This window comes from Petromyzon marinus, unplaced genomic scaffold (genome assembly GCF_048934315.1).
Source record: "Petromyzon marinus isolate PM22_M1 ecotype Great Lakes invasive population unplaced genomic scaffold, UKy_Petmar_22M1.pri1.0 PM_G_Scaffold_124, whole genome shotgun sequence".
Lineage (NCBI taxonomy): Eukaryota > Metazoa > Chordata > Hyperoartia > Petromyzontiformes > Petromyzontidae > Petromyzon > Petromyzon marinus.
In genome coordinates, this window is record NW_027422678.1 from 202,838 (window position 1) to 223,271 (window position 20,434).

Genomic DNA, 20,434 nt, shown 5'->3' on the forward strand with positions numbered 1-20,434 from the left:
ATCAAGTGGTTGTTTCTGTATGGAGGGAGAAACAGCTTGGCGGATGGTACGATCAGAGTAACCATTCCTTTTGAGGACCAGTTGTACATGTTTTAATTCACTGGTCAGGTGGTGTTGGTCCGAAATGCAATGAGCCCTATGGTATAAAGTTTTGATGAGAGAATTCTTTTGGGTTGGGTGGTGGTGGGAATCAGGTTTCAAGTAGGAATCTGTGTGGGTGGGTTTCCTGTAGACAGAATGCCCCAATGAGCCATCAGGTCTCCTCTCAAACAGAACATCTAAGAATGGTAGCTTGCCATCTTTCTCCACGTCCATGGTGAATTTGATGGCGGGATGTTTGGAATTGATGTAGTGTAGGAAAAGGTTCAGAGCTGGGAGGCCATGTGGCCAAATCACGAAAGTGTCATCCACATATCTCTTCCACAGGGAAGGTCTGAGGGTGGAAGTCTGGATGGCGTCTGATTCAAATTTCTCCATGAATATATTGGCTATCATTGGTGATAAGGGAGATCCCATGGGGGTACCCTCATTTTGTTTGTAGAAGGAGCCATTCCAAGTAAAGTAGGTATTGTTGAGGCAGTGCCTAACCAGTGCAGGTGTGTCGGGGTCTAGTCCATGTTGGACCAAATTTTCAATTATTTCAATGGTATCAGGTACTGGGACCTTGGTGAACAAAGAGACCACATCGAAGCTGACAAGGATATCGTCAGGGGACAGTACAACGTCTTTGACCTACGTGACTTTACCCAATAGAACCAAAGAGGATGGATCCTTGCAGTCACGAAAGCTTTAAATCTAGAAGTGTACACACACACACTGTACACACACACACACAGTGTACACACACACACAGTATACACACACACAGTGTACACACACAGTGTACACACACACACAGTGTACACACACAGTGTATACACAGTGTACACACACACGGTGTACACACACAGTGTACACACACACACAGTATACACAGACACACAGTGTATACACACAGTGTACACACACACAGAGTATACACAATAATGTCCACGTTGTTGTTGCTGAGCTCACGCACCCAAGGGAGGGAGCAATGGAAAATGAATCTAAATCAACTTGAACTCCAATCCCGCTCTGTGACGTCACCACCCTGCATTACTTCATCGGCGTGAAACGCCAGGGGGAGGTGTACCTCGCTAGTGACGTCATGTCACCAAGGTATTCCCCCGTCCACCACGCTCTTGAGCGTGACGTCACCTCCGCTTGGGTCACTGCCGTTATCGGTCCAGTGGCAATCCTTATTTGGGCAAAGCTACGCCCAGTGACTGGTGGCTCATTAACATAATGTTGCCGTTAAAGCCGTCGCGAGTTTATTTCGACGGGTTCAGCGCCCACGCCCCCATCCTTTGACATATGGGCCGGCTTCATTAACATAATTTATTCATTTGGAGAGCCGCTCGTGGGGGGGAAGTGACGTCATACTACTTCCTGCTGTCGCGAGGTAACAGGAAGCTGCCGTGTGCGCGCTTGCACTGAAATCCGAGGTGAGAAATTCTCATCGTTGTGGTGGTGGTGGTTGTTGTTGTTTACCAAGGTAGAGCCTCGCTCTCTCTCGTAGGGATGTCAGTTGAGTAGCAGCGAGCATGGGAATCGATGTCCAGGTTGGAACTTTACAACGTGGGGCCTAGCCACGCGGGGCCTTGCCTCCTGCCCTCGCCTGATTGCATTTACTTTAATTATCTCGCTTAAGTTTAATTTGTCTTCACCCGGCTCGCCACTTTGTAACTTTGTTTTATTGTCAATATTCACGCAGTTTTTATTTTCTTTTGTTAGCAGGCCAAGCCCGCTTGAGCTGCTATACCACTCTTGTTATCAGAAGCGACCTGCCCACAACAACACAAGGTGAGGCTTTGTCAACGTGTGTGAATGTTTTGACTTAAAACTTTGGTGACTGCAGGAATTAATATTCTTGGTTCTTTCGGTAAAGTCACGTAGATAGGAAATAAAATTAAAATAACATAATGAAAATAAATAAAAATTGTAAATAAAGCAAATAAACTCACTTTTTGATCGCAACACAAGTGGTCTTTATTTAATGTAATTGTATAATCTGTTATTGTTATTTTCTATCTACGTAACTTTACCGAAAGAAACAAGAATACGTGTGTCAATCTCTATCGGTCAAAGATGCTCAGCGGAGAGACACGCAAACTCCAACTATACAGCAGGCATCAGGGTCGGGATCGAACCCACGACTTCCTGTATACCAGGTGAGGTAGTTAACATCTCACCACGGAGAGAGACACGCCAACTCCAGTTAGCCTCGGTTATGTTCGTTGATCCTCAATTACTTGGTGTAGTGAGGAAGCATTCATGCCAAGCAGATGAAGGTGGCCAGGCGTGATTCTAAACACGCCACCGCCTGTTTACCCGGTGACAGTGTACAGTTTGTGTTTGCAGTAACGTCTATTAACTCTGTTGAACACGGAGGTTATATCATAACAGTAGTTTACTTTTGTTTTCCTCTGGAACTCTTTGTAAGAATGGAAACAGGAAGTTAACACAGCACACACATTCAGCTGAAGTCGGAACTGTTCATCCCAGCATTTAAGGACATCTGAGCCTGGATTCACACCTCTAAGTTGCGATTTAACATTAATTTATGAATTTCTGCTTAACACAAATAGTATTGTTTTCAACACCCTCTGCTATGTCAGCTGAATTGAGCTTTCATAAATATTCCTTTTGCAGCCAGACAGCTTAAATTGTGTGCTCGGAGTTTTGGGTGAACATTCATTTTGAAGATACGAGGGCTTCCCGGCATGTTTATTACCATTTGCCCTCTCATTGTGTGCCATAACAGCCCTGTGATGAATTTGGGACACTTTTTCACTACATCATGAATATATGAATAAGTATAGACGTGTAAGTCACATGTGACTATATATGCATTCCTCTGTGCCTCGATACTGTCGTGTAGATGGTGTGGATATTATTTTTTTCTGTCTGCAGCTGACGCTTCCTCTGACGCTTCCTCTGACGCTTCCTCCGCAGAATTGGTCTGATGGAGCAAATGCACGCAGCGCAGCTCGATAGGGCAAGGCTCCAATGCGACCGGTGTGCATACAGCACGGATCGTACTGGAGATTTCACACGGCACCAGAGAACTCACACAGGAGAGAAACCTTTCAAGTGCAGTGTGTGTGGGAAGGCGTTTTCACGGTCATCCGTTCTTAAAGAACACCAGAGAACACACACGGGAGAGAAACCCTTCAAGTGTACTGTGTGTGGGAAGGCATTTTCACAGTCAACTGTTCTTAAAAAACACCAGAGAACACACACAGGAGAGAAACCATTCAAGTGCACTGTGTGTGGGAAGGCATTTTCACTGTCATCTGTTCTTAAAAAACACCAGAAAATACACACAGGAGAGAAACCCTTCAGGTGCATTTTATGCGGGATGATGTTTGCACAGTCACCACATCTTCAAGTACACCAGAGAACACACACGGGAGAGAAACCCTTCAAGTGCACTCTGTGCGGGAAGGCGTTTTCACAGTCACCACATCTTAAAGTACACCAGAGAACACACACAGGAGAGAAACCCTTCAAGTGCAGTGTGTGTGGGAAGGCCTTTGCACAGTCATCTGCTCTTGTAACACACCAGAGAACACACACAGGAGAGAAACTCTTGAGGTACACTCTGTGTGGGATGATGTTTGCACAGTCATCACATCTTGAAGTACACCAGAGAACACACACGGGAGAGAAACCCTTCAGGTGCATTCTGCAGGAAGGCGTTTGCACATTCATAAAATCTTCAAGTACACCAGAGAACACGGACGCATCAGAAGATCTGCAAGGAGTGGAGTCTGAAATCAGCTTGTGAAAGTCAAAGTGCCACTATAAGCCCATCCCTCATGAAACACGAACCGGAAGAAAATCCCAGCTTGGACACTTTTCAAGGTATCAAGGTGAAATATGAAGAGGTGATGGTGAAGAGGGAAGAAGTGATGGTGAAGAAGGAAGAAGTGATGGTGAATAGCGAAGAAGTATAGGTGAAATGTGAAGATGAAGATTCAACTCTAAAATCGGACCTTCATATTGATGTCAAGCAGGGGGTGAATTCTGACTGTGAGGCAGAGCGAGGCAACTCCCAGCAGTTTGTGGAAGTGTGGGTGGAGTTTCTCCTAGACAATACAACGTCAAGTGGAGACCCGGTAGATGTGTAAGCCAGAGACGATGTCGCTACAATAGATGCACCTTTGTCACAGGCCTTTAATGACAAGAATTTGAAGTTGAACACTCAATTCCTAGATTCAACCTGCAGAGTAAGAGTGGCCAGTCTTTGTGGACCTGTGGGTTGGGTCAATCTCTCACCAGGAGCGAGAGCCAATAAGCTCCCAAGCATTCACGATGTTCTCATGATAATTGCTTTTACGCTTTGCTCGCTTAATCGCCTCGGCAACTCGGAGTTTTGTATCTCCTCTGAGACGCTCGAAGAGCATCCCCAAGTACCAGCTGCCCCTGTGCGGCTCGGAGTGGTGGCCCTGCACCGGCCTGCATGTGGGCAAGAGCCTGTCAGTAGGGGGCGATGATTGATGCATCATCCAGGTTGTGTAGTATGTCGGCAATCTTGATTCGAAGCTTTTGTGACTGCAGGAATCCACACTCTCGTTATTTCTGTAAAGTCATCACGTGGGTAGAAACATAACAGACCACGGCGTTTAGATCACAACACAAGCAATCGTCATCAGGTGGGACAACCACAGCAAGAAGAAGACGCTGAAGTAGTAGGCGCCTATTTCAGCAGTTTTGTCTTCTTGCTGCTGTGGTTGTCCCACCTGATGACGATTGCTTGTGTTGCGATCTACACTCCGTGATCTATTATTTGTAGCTAATGTTTAGAATTTGCTACATTTTGACCCAGATGCCAGCATGCAATGGCCTACTCGTTTTGAATGACACTGCAATAGTACGGTGTACATACACTGTTAAGCAGGCGGTGCGTATTTTTAAAATAACTTCTTGTTAATACGATGTAACCTGATGCAGTCAATTTCGCTGCAGTAATTCAATGTTAATATGCCCGTCAATGATTTAGAATTAATACTTGTCTGACTGCGCGTACATGTAACATTTTGTCTGAGGGTCACACATTGAATAAGTGATGTTAGGACAAAGTGTGTGTGTTTGGAAGTAACCTGTACAGAGAACTCAGGTGAGACCCGTTGTTCTTGTGATACAGGTCAAAGGGTACTTTTGTGTTTCACGAAGCGTCTGCCTCTGGAGCAACTCATCGTCTTTGAAATAGGGAGCACGCCCGGATCATTCATCAGTTACAAGGCATACCACTTGAAAGTTACACGTATAGGAGGAGGTACATTCTCTACAACACGAATTATAGTTTTGTCTTACGTGTTGACGTAGATTTTGTCTAACTAGGACTATAAATGCACCTTGCTGATTCACGTCTGGATGTTCGTAACCATCGGTTGAAGCAAACCCCACTGCTGTTGTTGAGACGCTGTGCACCAATAATGGTCCAACACATTGACGGCCTTCAGGCCAGGAAAGTCACAACATTTGCACACGAAGGACGCATTCACGCAAGTACCCCATGCTCCGTTTTGAAGTTTTAAAATGAAGCATCTTTGAATTGTGTTGTGTTTTGAATTAGATGATTTTATTTCTTCATTAAAAGCTTGCATCAATTTACATCTGGATGACTCTATTGAAAAGGACATTTCGTGTGAATTTTCTCTCGTCATTAAGTAGATGGCCTTGCCGGGGATTCGGTTCAATGCGGACACACACAGTGTACACACACAGTGTGCACACACAGTATACACACAGTGTACACACACAGTGTACACACTGTACACACAGTGTACACACACTGTACACACAGTATACACACAGTGTACACACAGTGTATACACACAGTGTGTACACACACACAGTGTACACACACACAGTGTACACACACAGTGTACACACAATAATGTCCACGTTGTTGTAGCTGGGCTCACACACCCAAGGAAGGGAGCAATGGAAAATGAATCTAAATCAACTTAAACTCCAACTCTGTGACGTCACCACTCTGCATTACCTCATCGGCGTGAAACGCCAGGGTGAGGTGTACCTCGCTAGTGACGTCATGTCACCAAGGTATTCAGCCCTCCCCCGTCCACCGTGCTCTTGTGCGTGACGTACCCTCCGCTTGGGTCACTGCCGATATCGTTCCAGTGGCAATCCTTATTTGGGTACAGCTACGCCCAGTGACTGGTGGCTCATTAACATAATGTGTTTGTTAAAGCCGTCGCGAGTTTATTGCGACGGGTTCAGCGCCCCCGCCCCCATCCCTCGACGTAGGGTCCAGCTTCATTAACATAATTTATTCAGTAAGCGAGCCGCTCGTGGGAGGGAAGTGACGTCATACTACTTCCTGCTGTCGCGAGGTAACTGAAGCTGCCGTGTGTGCTTGCATTGAAATCCGAGGTGAGAAATTCTCATCGTGGTGGTGGTGGTTGTGGTGGTGGTTGTTGTTTACCAAGGTAGAGCCTCGCTCTCTCTTGTAGGGATGTCAGTTGAGTAGCAGCGAGCATGGGAATCGATGTCCAGGTTGGAACTTTACAACGCGGGGCCTAGCCACGCGGGCCTTGCCTCCTGCCCTCGCCTGATTGCGTTCACTTTAATTATCTCGCTTAAGTTTAATTTGTCTTCACCCGGCTCGCCACTTTGTAACTTTGTTTTATTGTAAATATTCACGCAGTTTTTATCTTCTTTTGTTAGCAGGCCAAGCCCGCTTGAGCTGCTATACCGCTCTTGTTATCAGAAGCGACCTGCCCACAACAACACAAGGTGAGGCTTTGTCAATGTGTGTGAATGTTTTGACTTAAAACTTTGGTGACTGCAGGAATTGATATTCTTGGTTCTTTCGGTAAAGTCACGTAGATAGAAAATGAAATAAAAATAACAATAAAAAATAGTAAATGAAGCAAAAAAAAACTCACGTTTTGATTGCAACACAAGTGGTCTTTATTTAATGTAATTGTATTATCTGTTATTGTTATTTTCTGTCTACATAACTTTACAGAAAGAACCAAGAATACGTGTGTCAATGTTTATCGGTCAAAGACGCGCAAACTCCAGATATACAGCAGGCGGCAGTGTTGGGATCGAACCCACGACTTCCTGTATACCAGGTGAGGCAGTTAACATCTCACCAGTTAGCCTCGGCTATGTTAATTGATCCTCGATTAATTACTTGGTGTAGTGAGGAAGCATTAATGCTGAGCAGATGAAGGTGGCCAGGCATGATTCTAGACACGCCACCTCCAGTGTGTGACAGTGTAAAGTTTGTATTTGCAGTAAAGTCTATCAACTCTATTGAACACGGAGATTATATCAAAACAATAGTTAATTTTTGTTTTCCTCTGGAACTCTTACTAAGAATGGAAACAGGAGGTGAACACAGCACACACATGCAGCTGAAGTCGGAACTGTTCATCCCAGCATTTAAGGACATCTGAGCCTGGATTGACACCTCTAAGTTGCGATTGAACATTAATTTATGAATTTCTGCATAACACAAATAGTATTGTTTTCAACACCTTTTGCTATGTCAGCTGAATTTAGCTCTCATAAATATTCCTTTTGTAGCCAGACAGCCGAAATTGTGTGCTCGGAGTTTTGGGTTAACATTCATCTTGAAGATACGAGGGCTTCCAGGCATGTGTATAACCATTTGCCCTCTCATTGTGTGCCATAACAGCCCTGTGATGAATTTGGGACACTTTTTTTACTACATCCTGAATATATGAATAAGTATAGACGTGTAAGTCACATGTGACTATATATGCATTCCTCTGTGCATCGATACTGACGTGTAGATGGTGTGGATATTATTTTTTTCTGTCTGCAGCTGACGCTGGTCTGATGGAGCAAAGGCAGTCGGCACAGCTCGGTACGACAAGTCAACAATGCGACCAGCGTGCATACAGCACGGATCGGACTGGAAATTTGACACGGCACCAGAGAACTCGCACAGGAGAGAAACCCTTCAAGTGCAGTGTGTGTGGGAAGGCTTTTGCATGGCCATCTGCTCTTAAAATACACCAGAGAACACACACGGGAGAGAAACCTTTCAAGTGCAGTGTGTGTGTGAAGGCATTTTCACAGTCATCTGCTCTTGTAGATCACCAGAGAACACACACGGGAGAGAAACCCTTCAAGTGCAGTGTGTGTGGGAAGGCATTTGCGCAGTCATCTGCTCTTGTAGCACACCAGAGAACACACACGGGAGAGACACCCTTCAAGTGTACTCTGTGTGGGAAGGCGTTTACACTTTCATCTACTCTTGTAATACACCAGAGAACACACACGGGAGAGAAACCCTTCAGGTGCACTCCGTGCGGGAAGGCGTTTGCACAGCAATCACATCTTATAGAACACCGGAAAACACAGAAGCATCAGAAGATCCACAAGGAGTGGAGTCTGAAATCAGCTTGTGAAAGTCAAAGTGCCACAACAAGCCCATCCCTCTTGAAACAAGAACCGGAAGAAAATCCCAGCTTGGACACTTTTAAAGGTATCGAGGTGAAATGTGAAGAGGTGATGGTGAAGAGGGAAGAAGTGATGGTGAAGAGGGAAGAAGTGATGGTGAAGAGGGAAGAGGTGATGGTGAAGAGTGAAGAAGTGAAGGTGAAATGTGAAGATGAAGATGAAACTCCAAAATGGGACCTTCACATCGATGGAGGCAACGTGAAGCAGGAGGAGAATTCTGACTGTGAGGCAGAGCGAGGCAACTCCCAGCAGTTTGTGGAAGTGGAGGTGTGGGTGGACTTCCTAGACAATACAAAGTCAAGTGGAGACCCGGTAGATGTGTAAGCCAGAGACAATGTCACTACAATAGATGCACCTTTGTCACAGGCCTTTAATGACAAGAATGTGAAGTTGAACACTCAGCTCCTAGGTTCATCCTGCAGAGTAAGAGCGGCCAGTCTTTGTGGACCTGTGGGTTGGGTCAATCTCTCACCAGGAGCAAGAGACAATAAGCCCCCAAGCATTCACTATTTTATCATAATAATTGCATTTACACGGTGCTTGCTTAACCGCCTCAGCAACTCGGAGTTTTGTACCTCGTCTGAAGCACTCGAAGAGCATCCCCAAGTAGCAGCTGCCCCTGTGTGGCACAAGGTGGTGGCCCTGCACCGGCCTGCATGTGGACAAGAGCCTGTCAGTAGGGGGCGATGATTGATGCGTCATCTCAGTTGTGTAGTTTGTAGGTAATCTTGATTCAAAACTTTCGTGACTGCAGGAATCCACACTCTTGAGTTCTTTCAGTGAAGTCACCACGTGGGTAGAAACAACAGATCACGGCGTTTAGATCACAACACAAGCAATCGTCATCAGGTGGGACAACCACAGCAAGAGAAACTGCTGAAGTAGTAGGCGCCTACTCCAGCAGTTTCTTCTTATTGCTGCTGTGCTTGTCCCACCTGATGACGATTGCTTGTGTTGCCATCGAAGTGCCGTGATCTATTATTTGTAGCTAATGTTTAGAATTTGCTACATTTTGACCCAGACGCCAGCATGCAACGGCCTACTCATTTTGAATGACGCAACAATAGTACGTTGTACATACACTGTTAAGCAGGCGGTGCGTATTTTAAAAATAGCTTCTTGTTAATACGATGTAACCTGATGCAGTATATTTCACTGCAGTAATTTTTGTTAATATGCCTGTCAATAATTCCGAATGAATACTTGTCTGTGCGTATTTTAAATGTTATTCTTTTATAAGGTGATGTTGATATCGAAAACTGCCACATAACCGGCATGCCATAAATAGGAAATTAACTCTGCTTATTCGAATCAATGTATTCATATATGTTGATAAACTGTTTTAAAGCAGATTGTGTCTCTAACGGCGACTACAGGGACCACGTGATTGTTTAAAAATGTATTTGATTATAACTATAATTGCCTACAATTCGTCATGTGTAGCTTATTTAGACTAATTTATTCACTACCCAAACTGTATTGACTTGAAAACATAGAGCTGATATTTGTAAGCAATGTCTTTTTTATTTTACGTTTGGAAAAAAATATTTGCACAAATGTAACTTGTTCAGATACAAGGTGAATTCACAAGGCTTTGTAAAAAATCCAATATTTTAGAATTTTGCCTTAACGGAGAATATTTTTTTTAATGTTGGTAAAAATAAAGATTCAGAAATATATATTGTGCCGTGTCTACAATTTTATTGTAAAGTGGAATTGGTAAAAAAAAATGATGGTTCAATGAGCCACTCTGTCTACGGGAAAGCTACCCATATGGATGCTTAGCTGAAACCGGATTCCCACCACCATCCATCCCAGAAGAATTCCCTCATCAAGACTCTAAACCATAGAGCCCAATACATATCCGACTAGGAACACATAGCCAGTGAACTCAAGCACGTACACCAAGCTCTTAAGGCTAATGGTCACTCCGACTACAATCCGCAAAGCTATCACTCCAACCATGAAGGACCCTCTTGAGGAGCCTTTCAAAACCATCACTTTGCCCTACATTGCGGGGATCACAAAAAAGATCTCCAAAATCTTGAATAAACACAAGATCTAGGTCCGATTCAACACATTACATAAACTCCGTGATCTGGTTCCGTCTGTAAAAGATGTGATTCCGGACATACAGTACCCTGGTGTCTACAAACTAAGTTGCCTCTGTGGTAGTAGTTACATTGGAGAAACCAAACGCCATGTCTCGGACCGCATTCGTGAACACAAAGCAGACCTGAAACACGGTAGGACCAACACCTCGGCCATGGCAGATCATTGTTATAATTCAGTAGGCTCACATGACATTGACTTCTCCAAGACAGAGGTTGTTTGTAAGCCATCTGGCTACCATGAGAGATTCATTCATGAGGCTATCCACATATACAGAGACAATTTCAACTGGGAAGATGGATTCTGGCTTAGCAATCATTGGAAAGATTTGATAAACCATTTCGGGTCTTAATTGATTGTTCACGCTTATGGTGGCTTTCAGACAGCATCCATTATTTTCGTCTCCCCCCTCCTCTATTCCGAACTTAGATGGACTCGTCCATCTGAACAAACTGTCAAATCGCTCTCCGTGGTGCTAACGTTAAAAAAACCCGCCAATTTTTTCAAAATTTCTTGCTGTGGTTTTCACACCTGATGACGATTACTCGTGTTGCAGTCGAAACGTCGTGAGAATTTTATTGTTTTATATTTTTATTATTTTATTGTTTCCCTTCTACGTGGTGGTGACTTTACCGAAAGAACCAAGAACATTAATTCCTCGCAGTCACGAAAGCTTTAAATCAAAATTTATTATTACTTCGTTAACACCTTTCACTTTCGCACGCCGCTAATTTTTTGCGACAAGAGGTTTCATTACTATAGGTGACACGTGCAGTGGGTCCAAGACGAGGCGAGACGGTTCGCTAGAGGCAACACGTTTATTCAACAAGGGAACCACAGCACAGAGGGGTGACGACTCCTCACAGCCGATAACCTCAGGAGGCCATCCCTCCACACTACGGTGCCCTTACTCTGGTTCGAGCACTAACCCTACACTGGTTATGTCTGAACTCGACCCTAGCCAGGGTCACTGGGCTCTTCGCTTCAGGGTCTTCAGGGTCTTCAAGGTAGCGCTCAGAGTCTTCTTCAGAGCTTCAGGTGGACGGGGACCACCAAACCGTTCAGGGGTCCGGCTTTTATCCCTGTTCCAGGGTCTCTCCGCCCCTGGCCAAGCCTTCTGGAACTCTCTAGAGGGCCCTGGAACATCCCCCAGCCCCGTCCGCCCCCCCCCCCCCCCCCCCCACGGTCTTGGGGTCTGGGGGCCCTGTTAGTCCCACCTGGTCTGTATACCACCCCGTTGACGCATGTCCGCTATTACAGGTCAGCTCCCGTGGTAATACGCATACAGCCCAACAATGGCACTACATCATCCCCCCCCCCCTTGTAGCATCCAGGCGTCTGCTACGTTCACAGGAAGCCCTAGACGCATGCACGAATATGCTCAAGGTGCCATGTCATACGTTCGAGCGTAGGGATGTCCCCGACTTATTTATTACCTTTACATGTAATCCAACTTGGCCTCAGATAAAACAAAAAAAGCAATAACTTTCATTCGGCCAGACACCCAGCCGTCGATACGACTTCACAGCCAGGGTGTTCAGACGAAAGCAAGTCAAATTCATCGAGAGCATTCACTGAGAGTCGTGTTTTTTGGAGAAACAAGATGCTGGATGTACTCAACTGAGTGGCAGAAACGAGGACTTACACATCATAGGGGTTTCCCCATTTTTTCTGGCAACAAAACTGAAACCTTTTGGCGTCCTCTGCTCGAGCACCAATTGGGTCGAGGCTCTCAAGAAAGCCGTCCCTTGGTGTGGACCAATCGGTTTCAAGGACAATGCCACATATTATCATAGTGCGTGTGTTTTGTTTGCATTTTGACTGCAGGTATTGTGGTTAATGCAGTAACATGAATCCTTGTAAAAAGGTTTCAGTTTTGTTGCCAGAAAAAAGGGGAAAAACCCCTATTATTATATTTTGGTCCCGCCAAAGGTGGTCTAATGATGTAGATGACTTCCCCACGCTCATATTTTAATCTGGCTGAAAGAATAAAATCATCCAATCCAAATCCAGAGGAAGACCCAAAATCTGTTTGCAGTAGTGACCGCAAATATGATTCATGGACCATGCGGAAACCTTAATGTCAATGCAGCAGCATGTATGAAGGACATAGAGAGCAGCAAGAAATATCCGAGACAATTTATTAAAGACACACAAACTGGAGATGATGGATATCCTTGCTATAGAAGGTGAGCTCCAGCAGACGGTGGATACACAGCAAGACTGAAGATTAGAGGCAACACGGAAATCGAAATGGACAACAGGTGGGTTGTTCCGTATTCTCCGCTTCTTTCTAAAATGTTTCAGGCGTAGATGTGTTGACCACGCTCCACCTCCTCCAGTCAGTGTGTGTATCATGGTGTGTGTGTCAGTGTGTGTGTCAGTGTGTGTAGGGGAGCGATAGTGTAGCGGTTAGCGCGCTGCACTATGAACCTGGCGACCCGGGTTCGATTCCCGCTCACGGCCAACACCAGTGACGATTATCTGAACCGGTCCCGGGCCTCCCCTAGGTCGACTCAGCCTCAAATGAGTACCTGGTGCGGTGTGTAAACATTGCCACTGGGGAGACAAAGGCGGTCGGGCGTGGTGCTGGCCACCCACCCCCTCGTGTACCGTTCTGGCCTTCATAGGTGCTCGCTAACAGCACTTGCCCCTACAGTCTGTTACAGGCTATATGGGGGATCTTTGTCTTTGTCTTTGTCAGTGTGTGTAGGTGCTCGCTAACAGCACTTGCCCCTACAGTCTGTTAAGGCTATACGGGGGATCTTTGTTTTTTGCTTTGTCAGTGTGTGTGTGTATCAGTGTGTGTCTGAGTGTGTGTGTGTTAGTGTGTGTCAGTGTGTGTGTGTGTCAGTGTGTCAGTGTGTGTCTGAGTGACTGATTGTCTGAGTGAGTGACTGAGTGACTGTCTGAGTGAGTGACTGAGTGTCTGAGCACGTGTCTGAGTGACTGAGTGTCTGAGTGAGTGACTGAGTGACTGAGTGAGTGACTGAGTGTCTGAGTACGTGTCTGAGTGACTGAGTGTCTGAGTGAGTGACTGAGTGAGTGACTGTCTGAGTGTCTGAGTAAGTGTCTGAGTGAGTGACTGAGTGAGTGACTGAGTGTCTGAGTGAGTGACTGAGTGAGTGTCTGAGTGAGTGACTGAGTGAGTGACTGAGTGAGTGACTGATTGTCTGAGTGAGTGACTGAGTGACTGTCTGAGTGAGTGACTGAGTGTCAGAGTACGTGTCTGAGTGACTGAGTGTCTGAGTGAGTGTCTGAGTGACTGAGTGAGTGACTGTCTGAGTAAGTGTCTGAGTGAGTGACTGAGTGAGTGACTGAGTGTCTGAGTGAGTGTCTGAGTGAGTGACTAAGTGAGTGACTGAGTGTCTGAGTGAGTGACTGAGTGAGTGACTGAGTGTCTGAGTGAGTGACTGAGTGAATGACTGTCTGAGTGAGTGTCTAAGTAAGTGTCTGAGTGAGTGACTGAGTGAGTGACTGAGTAAGTGTATGAGTGAGTGACTGAGTGAGTGACTGAGTGTTCGAGTGAGTGAGTGAGTGACTGAGTGAGTGTCTAAGTGAGTGACTGAGTGAGCGAGTGAGTGACTGAGTGAGTGACTGAGTGAGTGACTGAGTGAGTGACTGAGTGTCTGAGTGAGTGTCTGAGTGAGTGACTGAGTGAGTGACTGAGTGAGTGTCTGAGTGAGTGACTGAGTGAGTGAATGACTGAGTGAGCCACTCCCAACACCCTCACCCGCTGCCCGGTAGTCTCCTCACCCTCCTCCTCTCCACCCTACACCTCACCACCCAGCCCCTCCTCACCACCCTACACCTCATCACCCAGCCCCTCCTCATCACCCTACACCTCACCACTCAGCCCCTCCTCACCACCCTACATCTCACCACCCAGCCCCTCCTCACCACCCTATACCTTACCACCCAGCCCCTCCTCACCACCCTACACCTCATCTCCTCCTCCTCACCCTGCATCTCCCCTCCAGCTGGGGTTTCTCAGCCATGATGTCGTCTATCTGCTTGAGAATCCGGCACTCCTCCACCCTCTTGAGACTCGCCACCCTCTCCTCCTTCTCCTCCTCCTTCTCCTCCACCTCGTCGCCCGACTTGTAGTCGCCATCATCGACTGCACTGCGTGATCTCCATAGTCCCCTCCTCTTCTTTTTCTTCTTCCTCCTCCTCCTCCTCCTCGTCTTCCTCTCCTCCTCCTCCTCCTCGTTCTCCTCCTCCTCGTTGTCCGCCACCTCCCCATCGTCTCGTGCTCTGTCGACGCTCGGCTGCAGGCGGCTGGCGCGAGACTTCAGCAGCAGCCTGCGGACGCCCCCCGTAGACTCCACCACCTCCTCCTCCTCGCCCCTCCGCTCCTTCACCTCGTCACCCTCCACCACCACCTCGTCCTCCGGCGATGAAGACGACGACAACGACGATGCGTCCGAGAACGACCAACAGCTGGAGGACGATGACGACGCTCTCTGCTGCCGGTATTGTTGCTGAATTTGTCTCCGTCGCTGCCGCTGCTTCTCCAGGGCGCGACCCCGGCGCCTCTCGGTGGGCGGCGGCGGCTCAGCCAGCGGCCGCGGCATCAGCGAGCAGAAGTGGAACGTCGCCCCACGCGGGGTCGACCGCCGCTTGCCCGCGACCGCCGCCGCCGGCAGCGGCGGAGGAGGAGGAGGAGGAGGAGGAGGAGGAGGAGGAGGAGGAGGAGGAGGAGGAGGAGGAGGAGGAGGAGGAGGAGGGGGAGGAGCGCGGCAGGTAGAGGAGCCCGGGCAGGGATCGGGATTCGGTCCCACCGGGCAATCCGCCGCCGCCTCCCGCCGCTTGCTTAGCGGAGACCGCCCGGCCAAAACCTCCTCCTCCTCTTCCTCCGCCGCCTTCATCGCCGCCTCGGCCTCCTCTTCCCCTCCTCCTCCTCCTCTCGCTCCGCCTCCTCCTCCTCCGCCCCTCCTGCTGCTCCCCCTCCTGCCCATGCCCTGCCACCAAAAGTCGAAGTGTCTCTTCCGCGCCGCACGCGGTCCAACCGCGGCCTCCCTGCGTCTCTCCGCCTCCTCCTCCTCCGCCTCCTCCTTGCCCGCCGCCTCGTCAGCACCGAGCGCCGGCCCCGACTCTCCGCCGCCGTCTCCGCGCTCCGGGGCGACCCTCGGGCTGATTCCCGGCGTCGGCCGGGCGCCGCTGCTGCCGCCGCCGCGGGAGCTCTCCTGGGGGGGCGCCGCCGCCGCCGAAGTCTCCCGGCGGCGGCGCCCCCCCTCGAGAGCCCGGAACGTCACGGGGCGACGAAGACGACGGCCGCGGCGGGGAGGCCCCGGCGCGGGCCACGGCCCCCCGGCGTCGTCGCCGAGCGGGCGAGAGACCTTGGAGGGCGCCGCGTGGGACTCGGCTCCTCCTCCTCCGGCGTCGTCCGTGGAGCGCTTGGGCACCCGGATGGGCCGGTAGGAGCGAGCCCTCATGGAGGGGGCGGCTGTAGCCATGGCCGGGGTCGGGGCCGGGGCCCGGGCTGGGGGAGGCCGTCTGGGAGGCCGCTGGTGAGGGGGGAGGGCCGGAGGAGAGGGAGGAGACGCGGGATCAGATTCCAGCATTCAGCGCGCAAACATCCCGGTAGCGGTGGTGTTATTAGTGGTAGCGGTGGTGGTCAGTGATTGTAGTGATGTTGGTAATGGTGGTGGTGATGGTAGTGATGGTAGTGTATGGTAGTAGTGGTGGTGGTGCTGGTAATGGTGGAAGTGGCGGTAGAAGTGGTGGTGGTGATGGTGCTAGTAGTGGTGGTAGTAGTGGTGGTGTAATGGTGGTGGTAGCGTTGCTGGTAGTAGTGGTGGTAATGGTGGTGGTAGTGATGGTAGTGTATGGTAGTAGTGGTGGTAATGGTGGAAGTGGTGGAAGTGGTGGTGGTGATGGTGCTAGTGGTGGTGGTAGTAGTGGTGGTGTAATGGTGGTGGTAGTGACACCCGAGATTATATACAGGTTAAGGGGGGGGGGAGAGACAAGAAGGGCCGTGGGGCGGGGGCTAAGTTAAGCCGCCTTCTGTTATGCTGCAGGGGGTTGGGGGGGGACGGAGAGATGGCCGTGTGCAGGTTGAAGAGCGTTACACACGTGAACCAGAGGCAGTAGTTAAGCTGACAAACTGGTTGCCTTGCTGAGTATTCTGCTGTAAACTATACGGCTGCTAAAGTTTAACTTGGGTTTACTTTATTTTTTTTACCTCCGCGACTTTACCGAAAAAAATCCAAAGAGTATGAATCCTTGCACATCACGAAAGCTTCAAATCTAGCGCCTCACATCGTGTTAGTTTGGCACCGATGTTCGTGCTGATTGTTTTAAACTAGATCAATAAAACAACATTGATTACAGCCCCAGCTCAGGTTTTTTTTCCCATCAATGAAACACCCCCTGAAGTTAGAGCACCTTCCAGGATATAAACCAACACTGCCGCACGTCTGTCCAAGAGCTGTGTAAAAAAACAATTGAGTTGAAAAAAATGTCAAGCCGACAGGGAAAGGGGCTCCTGGCAACTGTGACCGCCAGCCAGGTCGATGTATTGGTAATGAGAATGTGCAATTTGTTTTATCCTTGGAAACACGGACTATGAATAAAACGAGATATTCTTAACTCTTTCGGTAAAGTCACGTTGAAGGGAAACAATAAAATATATATAAAACAATAAAAATTCTCACGACGTTTCGACCATAACACAAACGGTCGTCATCAGGTCGAAACGTCGTGAGAATTTTTATTGTTTTATATATATTTTATTATTTTATTGTTTCCCTTCAACGTGACTTTACCGAAAGAGCTAAGAATATAAATTACCGCAGTCACAAAACCTTTAAATCAAAAATTTAAAACGAGATACTCGCAGAGTTTACGCTTCTGAATGTGCACTTGTTCAAGCGATTCACTCGGTCTAAGAGGCAGACGCACGGTAAATTATTGGGCGGCACTTTGTAAGCTCCTAAGGGAGACAAAGCGAGCTTGAACACGACGCGCTCGAGTGAAGTCTTTGAGCGACGCATAGTTCATAGTTTCATTTATTTGGTATAGCCCTGTGAGCCATTCGGCTCTTGAATCGGGTGCAACCGCAACAAACAAAAAACATGAACAAGAAAACATCTTAAAGTGATTACGTGACTGTGCAAACAGAAAATACAGGAACAAAAATATCAAAATATTCCTGAAATAGCACCGTACACCAACGCTGTGTGCAAAAATCCCAGTGGGATGCAAGTCAAATAACAACAACAACCACAAGACAACTAAGATTAAAGCCATCAGTCTAACTCCGTACTACAATAAACAAAACATGGCCAAAACAAACAAAAAATTCGAAATCACCAAAATAAAAGCCATAAATGCAATGTAACAGTGATCATAGGGAGTGTGACCGATTTTTAACAATAAACTACATAAATAAATTATAACACCAAAATCTAGAGCCATAATTTAGGCCACTGAATAGCAGTGGCAGCTAGGGTTGTACAACTCCTCTAGAGCACATTGACACGCGTGCATTGCAAATAATTCAAGTTTAAAACACGCAGCAAAGATTCGTTACAAAAGCCTAGCGGCAGCCTTCACGCATCCTTTGGAAGCTTGCCAACCCACAACATAACCTAGAGACCATCTTCCAGGTCTCTATGGAGGCCATCGCATGACAGCGGCATCTGTAGCCGGCCAAAGTGCCGCCTCGGCCGGCTGGGCAATCTAGCCGAGACCGGTGACACTCCCGGAATAGGCCTCAACACGGCACTCACCAGCGCAACGCTGCGTAGGTGTCTGGGCGGGGGGGTCTTGAGCTATATCCTCCTTTGTGGTGAGGTTACAAACAAAACAATGTCCTCGTGTGGTCGTGGTGGAGGAGGAGATTCGACGTTCCGTGCCTCGAATCACGGGCAGGCGACTCGGCGGGGCTGTTATCACGTGAGGCCTTAGCAGGGCGCTTTTATAAACCGTAGTGCGGATAGGCGAACACGCAGTGCGAGCGAGGCTCAGATTCTGTAGAATTGATAAACACTGCCCATAGACTAAGCACTGCCCATAGACTCAACACTGCCCATAGACTCAGCACTGCCCATAGACTCAACACTGCACCATAGACTCAACACTGCACCATAATAGACTCAGCACTGCCCGTGGATTCAACACTGCCCGTAGACTCAACATTGCCCATATACTCAACACTGCACCATAGACTCAACACTGCCCGTAGACTCAACACTGCCCATAGACTCAACACTGCCCATAGACTCAACACTGCCCCATAGACTCACCACTGTGATCTCTACATTGGGTCAAACTTAACATCTCTTAATGTTCGACGGCTTGTGCACCAGATCTTATTTATTCACGATGTACTTACAAAAAATTCCGCAGACTACCTACTGGATCTCCTCTCTGTTTCAAAGAACAAATTTGACCTCAGGTCTTCGCTCATTTACCAGCTTCACATTCCCTATTGCCGTACAAAAACTGGAGGAAGGGCCTTTGCTATTCATGACCCCAGGGCCTGGAATGCTATTGCCAATAAACTGCAACTTGAATCACCACCTATGAGATCTTCACTCAAAACTGCTCTAGAGGAGTTGTACACCCCTAGCTGCCACTGCTATTTAGTGGCCTGAAATATGGCTCTAGATTTTGGTGTTATAATTTATTTATGTAGTTTATTGTAAAAAATTCGGTCACACTCCCTATGATCACTGTTACATTGCATTTATGGCTTTTATTTTGGTGATTTCGAAAAGTTTTTTTGGTTTAGGCCATGTTAATGTTTATTGTAGTACGGAGTTAGACTGATGGCCTTAATCTTAGTTATCTACATAATGACACCTTGCCGATATTAACTATGTTAACCTATTTGTATTTTTTATTTTTAAATTATATCTTAAAGCTATTTTATATTCGATATTTATTCAATTTTATATACTTCAGCCCCTTGGTGTTAGACTTTTAACCCTTATTATTATTATAGTAAGACTTGTTTAAAACTTATTTAAGATTTTAGATTCCTATATGTTGAATGTATGCACCATCCTGCCAAAGTAAATTCCGTGTCGGTGTGAACTTTCATAGCGAATAAAACCCTTTCTGATTCTGATTCTATTGTGGTTGTTGTTGTTGTTATTTGACTTGCATCCCACTGGGATTTTTGCACACAGAGTTGGTGTACGGTGTTATTTCAGGAATATTTTGATATTTTTTCCTGTATTTTCTGTTTGCACAGTCACATAATCATTTTAAGATGTTTTCTTGTTCATGTTTTTTTGTTTGTTGCGGTTGCACCCGATTCAAGAGCCGAATGGCTCACAGGGCTATACCAAATAAATGAACAAATGAACTAAAATGAACTAATATCGAAAGGCACATTAACATAATTTATTCATACTCTAATTTATTTATTTACGGAGAAGCTCATTGTGGGAGGAGCGTGTTCCGTTCCCCGGAAGTGACGTCATGGCACCTGCTGCCGCTTGACGTCACGAGGTATGCTTCCTGCACTGAAATCCGAGGTGAGAAATTCTCATTGTGGTTGTGGTTGTTGTGGTGGTGGTTGTGGTTGTTGTTTACCAAGGTAGAGCCTCTCTCTCGTAGGGATGTCAGTTGAGTAGCAGCGAGCATTGGAATCGATGTCCAGGTTGGAACTTTACAACGCGGGGCCTAGCCACGCGGGGCCTTGCCTCCTGCCCTCGCTTGATTTGCATTCACTTTAATTATCTCTCATAAGTTTAATTTGTCTTCACCCGGCTCGCCACTTTGTAACTTTGTTTTATTGTAAATATTCACGCAGTTTTTA

General features: G+C 47.3%; 2 protein-coding genes across 2 annotated transcripts; one reads left to right on the forward strand and one right to left on the reverse strand.

Moving 5' to 3' along the window:
- The first annotated feature begins 1,962 nt into the window (after nt 1–1,962).
- LOC142909542 (uncharacterized) lies at nt 1,963–5,522 on the forward strand. Its single transcript, XM_076059764.1, has 2 exons — nt 1,963–2,249; nt 3,034–5,522. Exons 1-2 carry the CDS (start codon nt 2,167–2,169, stop codon nt 3,866–3,868), a joined length of 918 nt encoding a protein of 305 aa, XP_075915879.1. The 5' UTR covers nt 1,963–2,166; the 3' UTR covers nt 3,869–5,522.
- A 9,080-nt stretch (nt 5,523–14,602) lies between these two features.
- LOC142909543 (uncharacterized) lies at nt 14,603–18,590 on the reverse strand. The gene is made up of 2 exons (XM_076059765.1): nt 18,396–18,590; nt 14,603–16,169 (listed from the first exon to the last, which is right to left on the reverse strand). Exon 2 carries the CDS (start codon nt 16,116–16,118, stop codon nt 14,604–14,606), a length of 1,515 nt encoding a protein of 504 aa, XP_075915880.1. The 5' UTR covers nt 16,119–16,169; nt 18,396–18,590; the 3' UTR covers nt 14,603.
- Nucleotides 18,591–20,434: the final 1,844 nt, after the last annotated feature.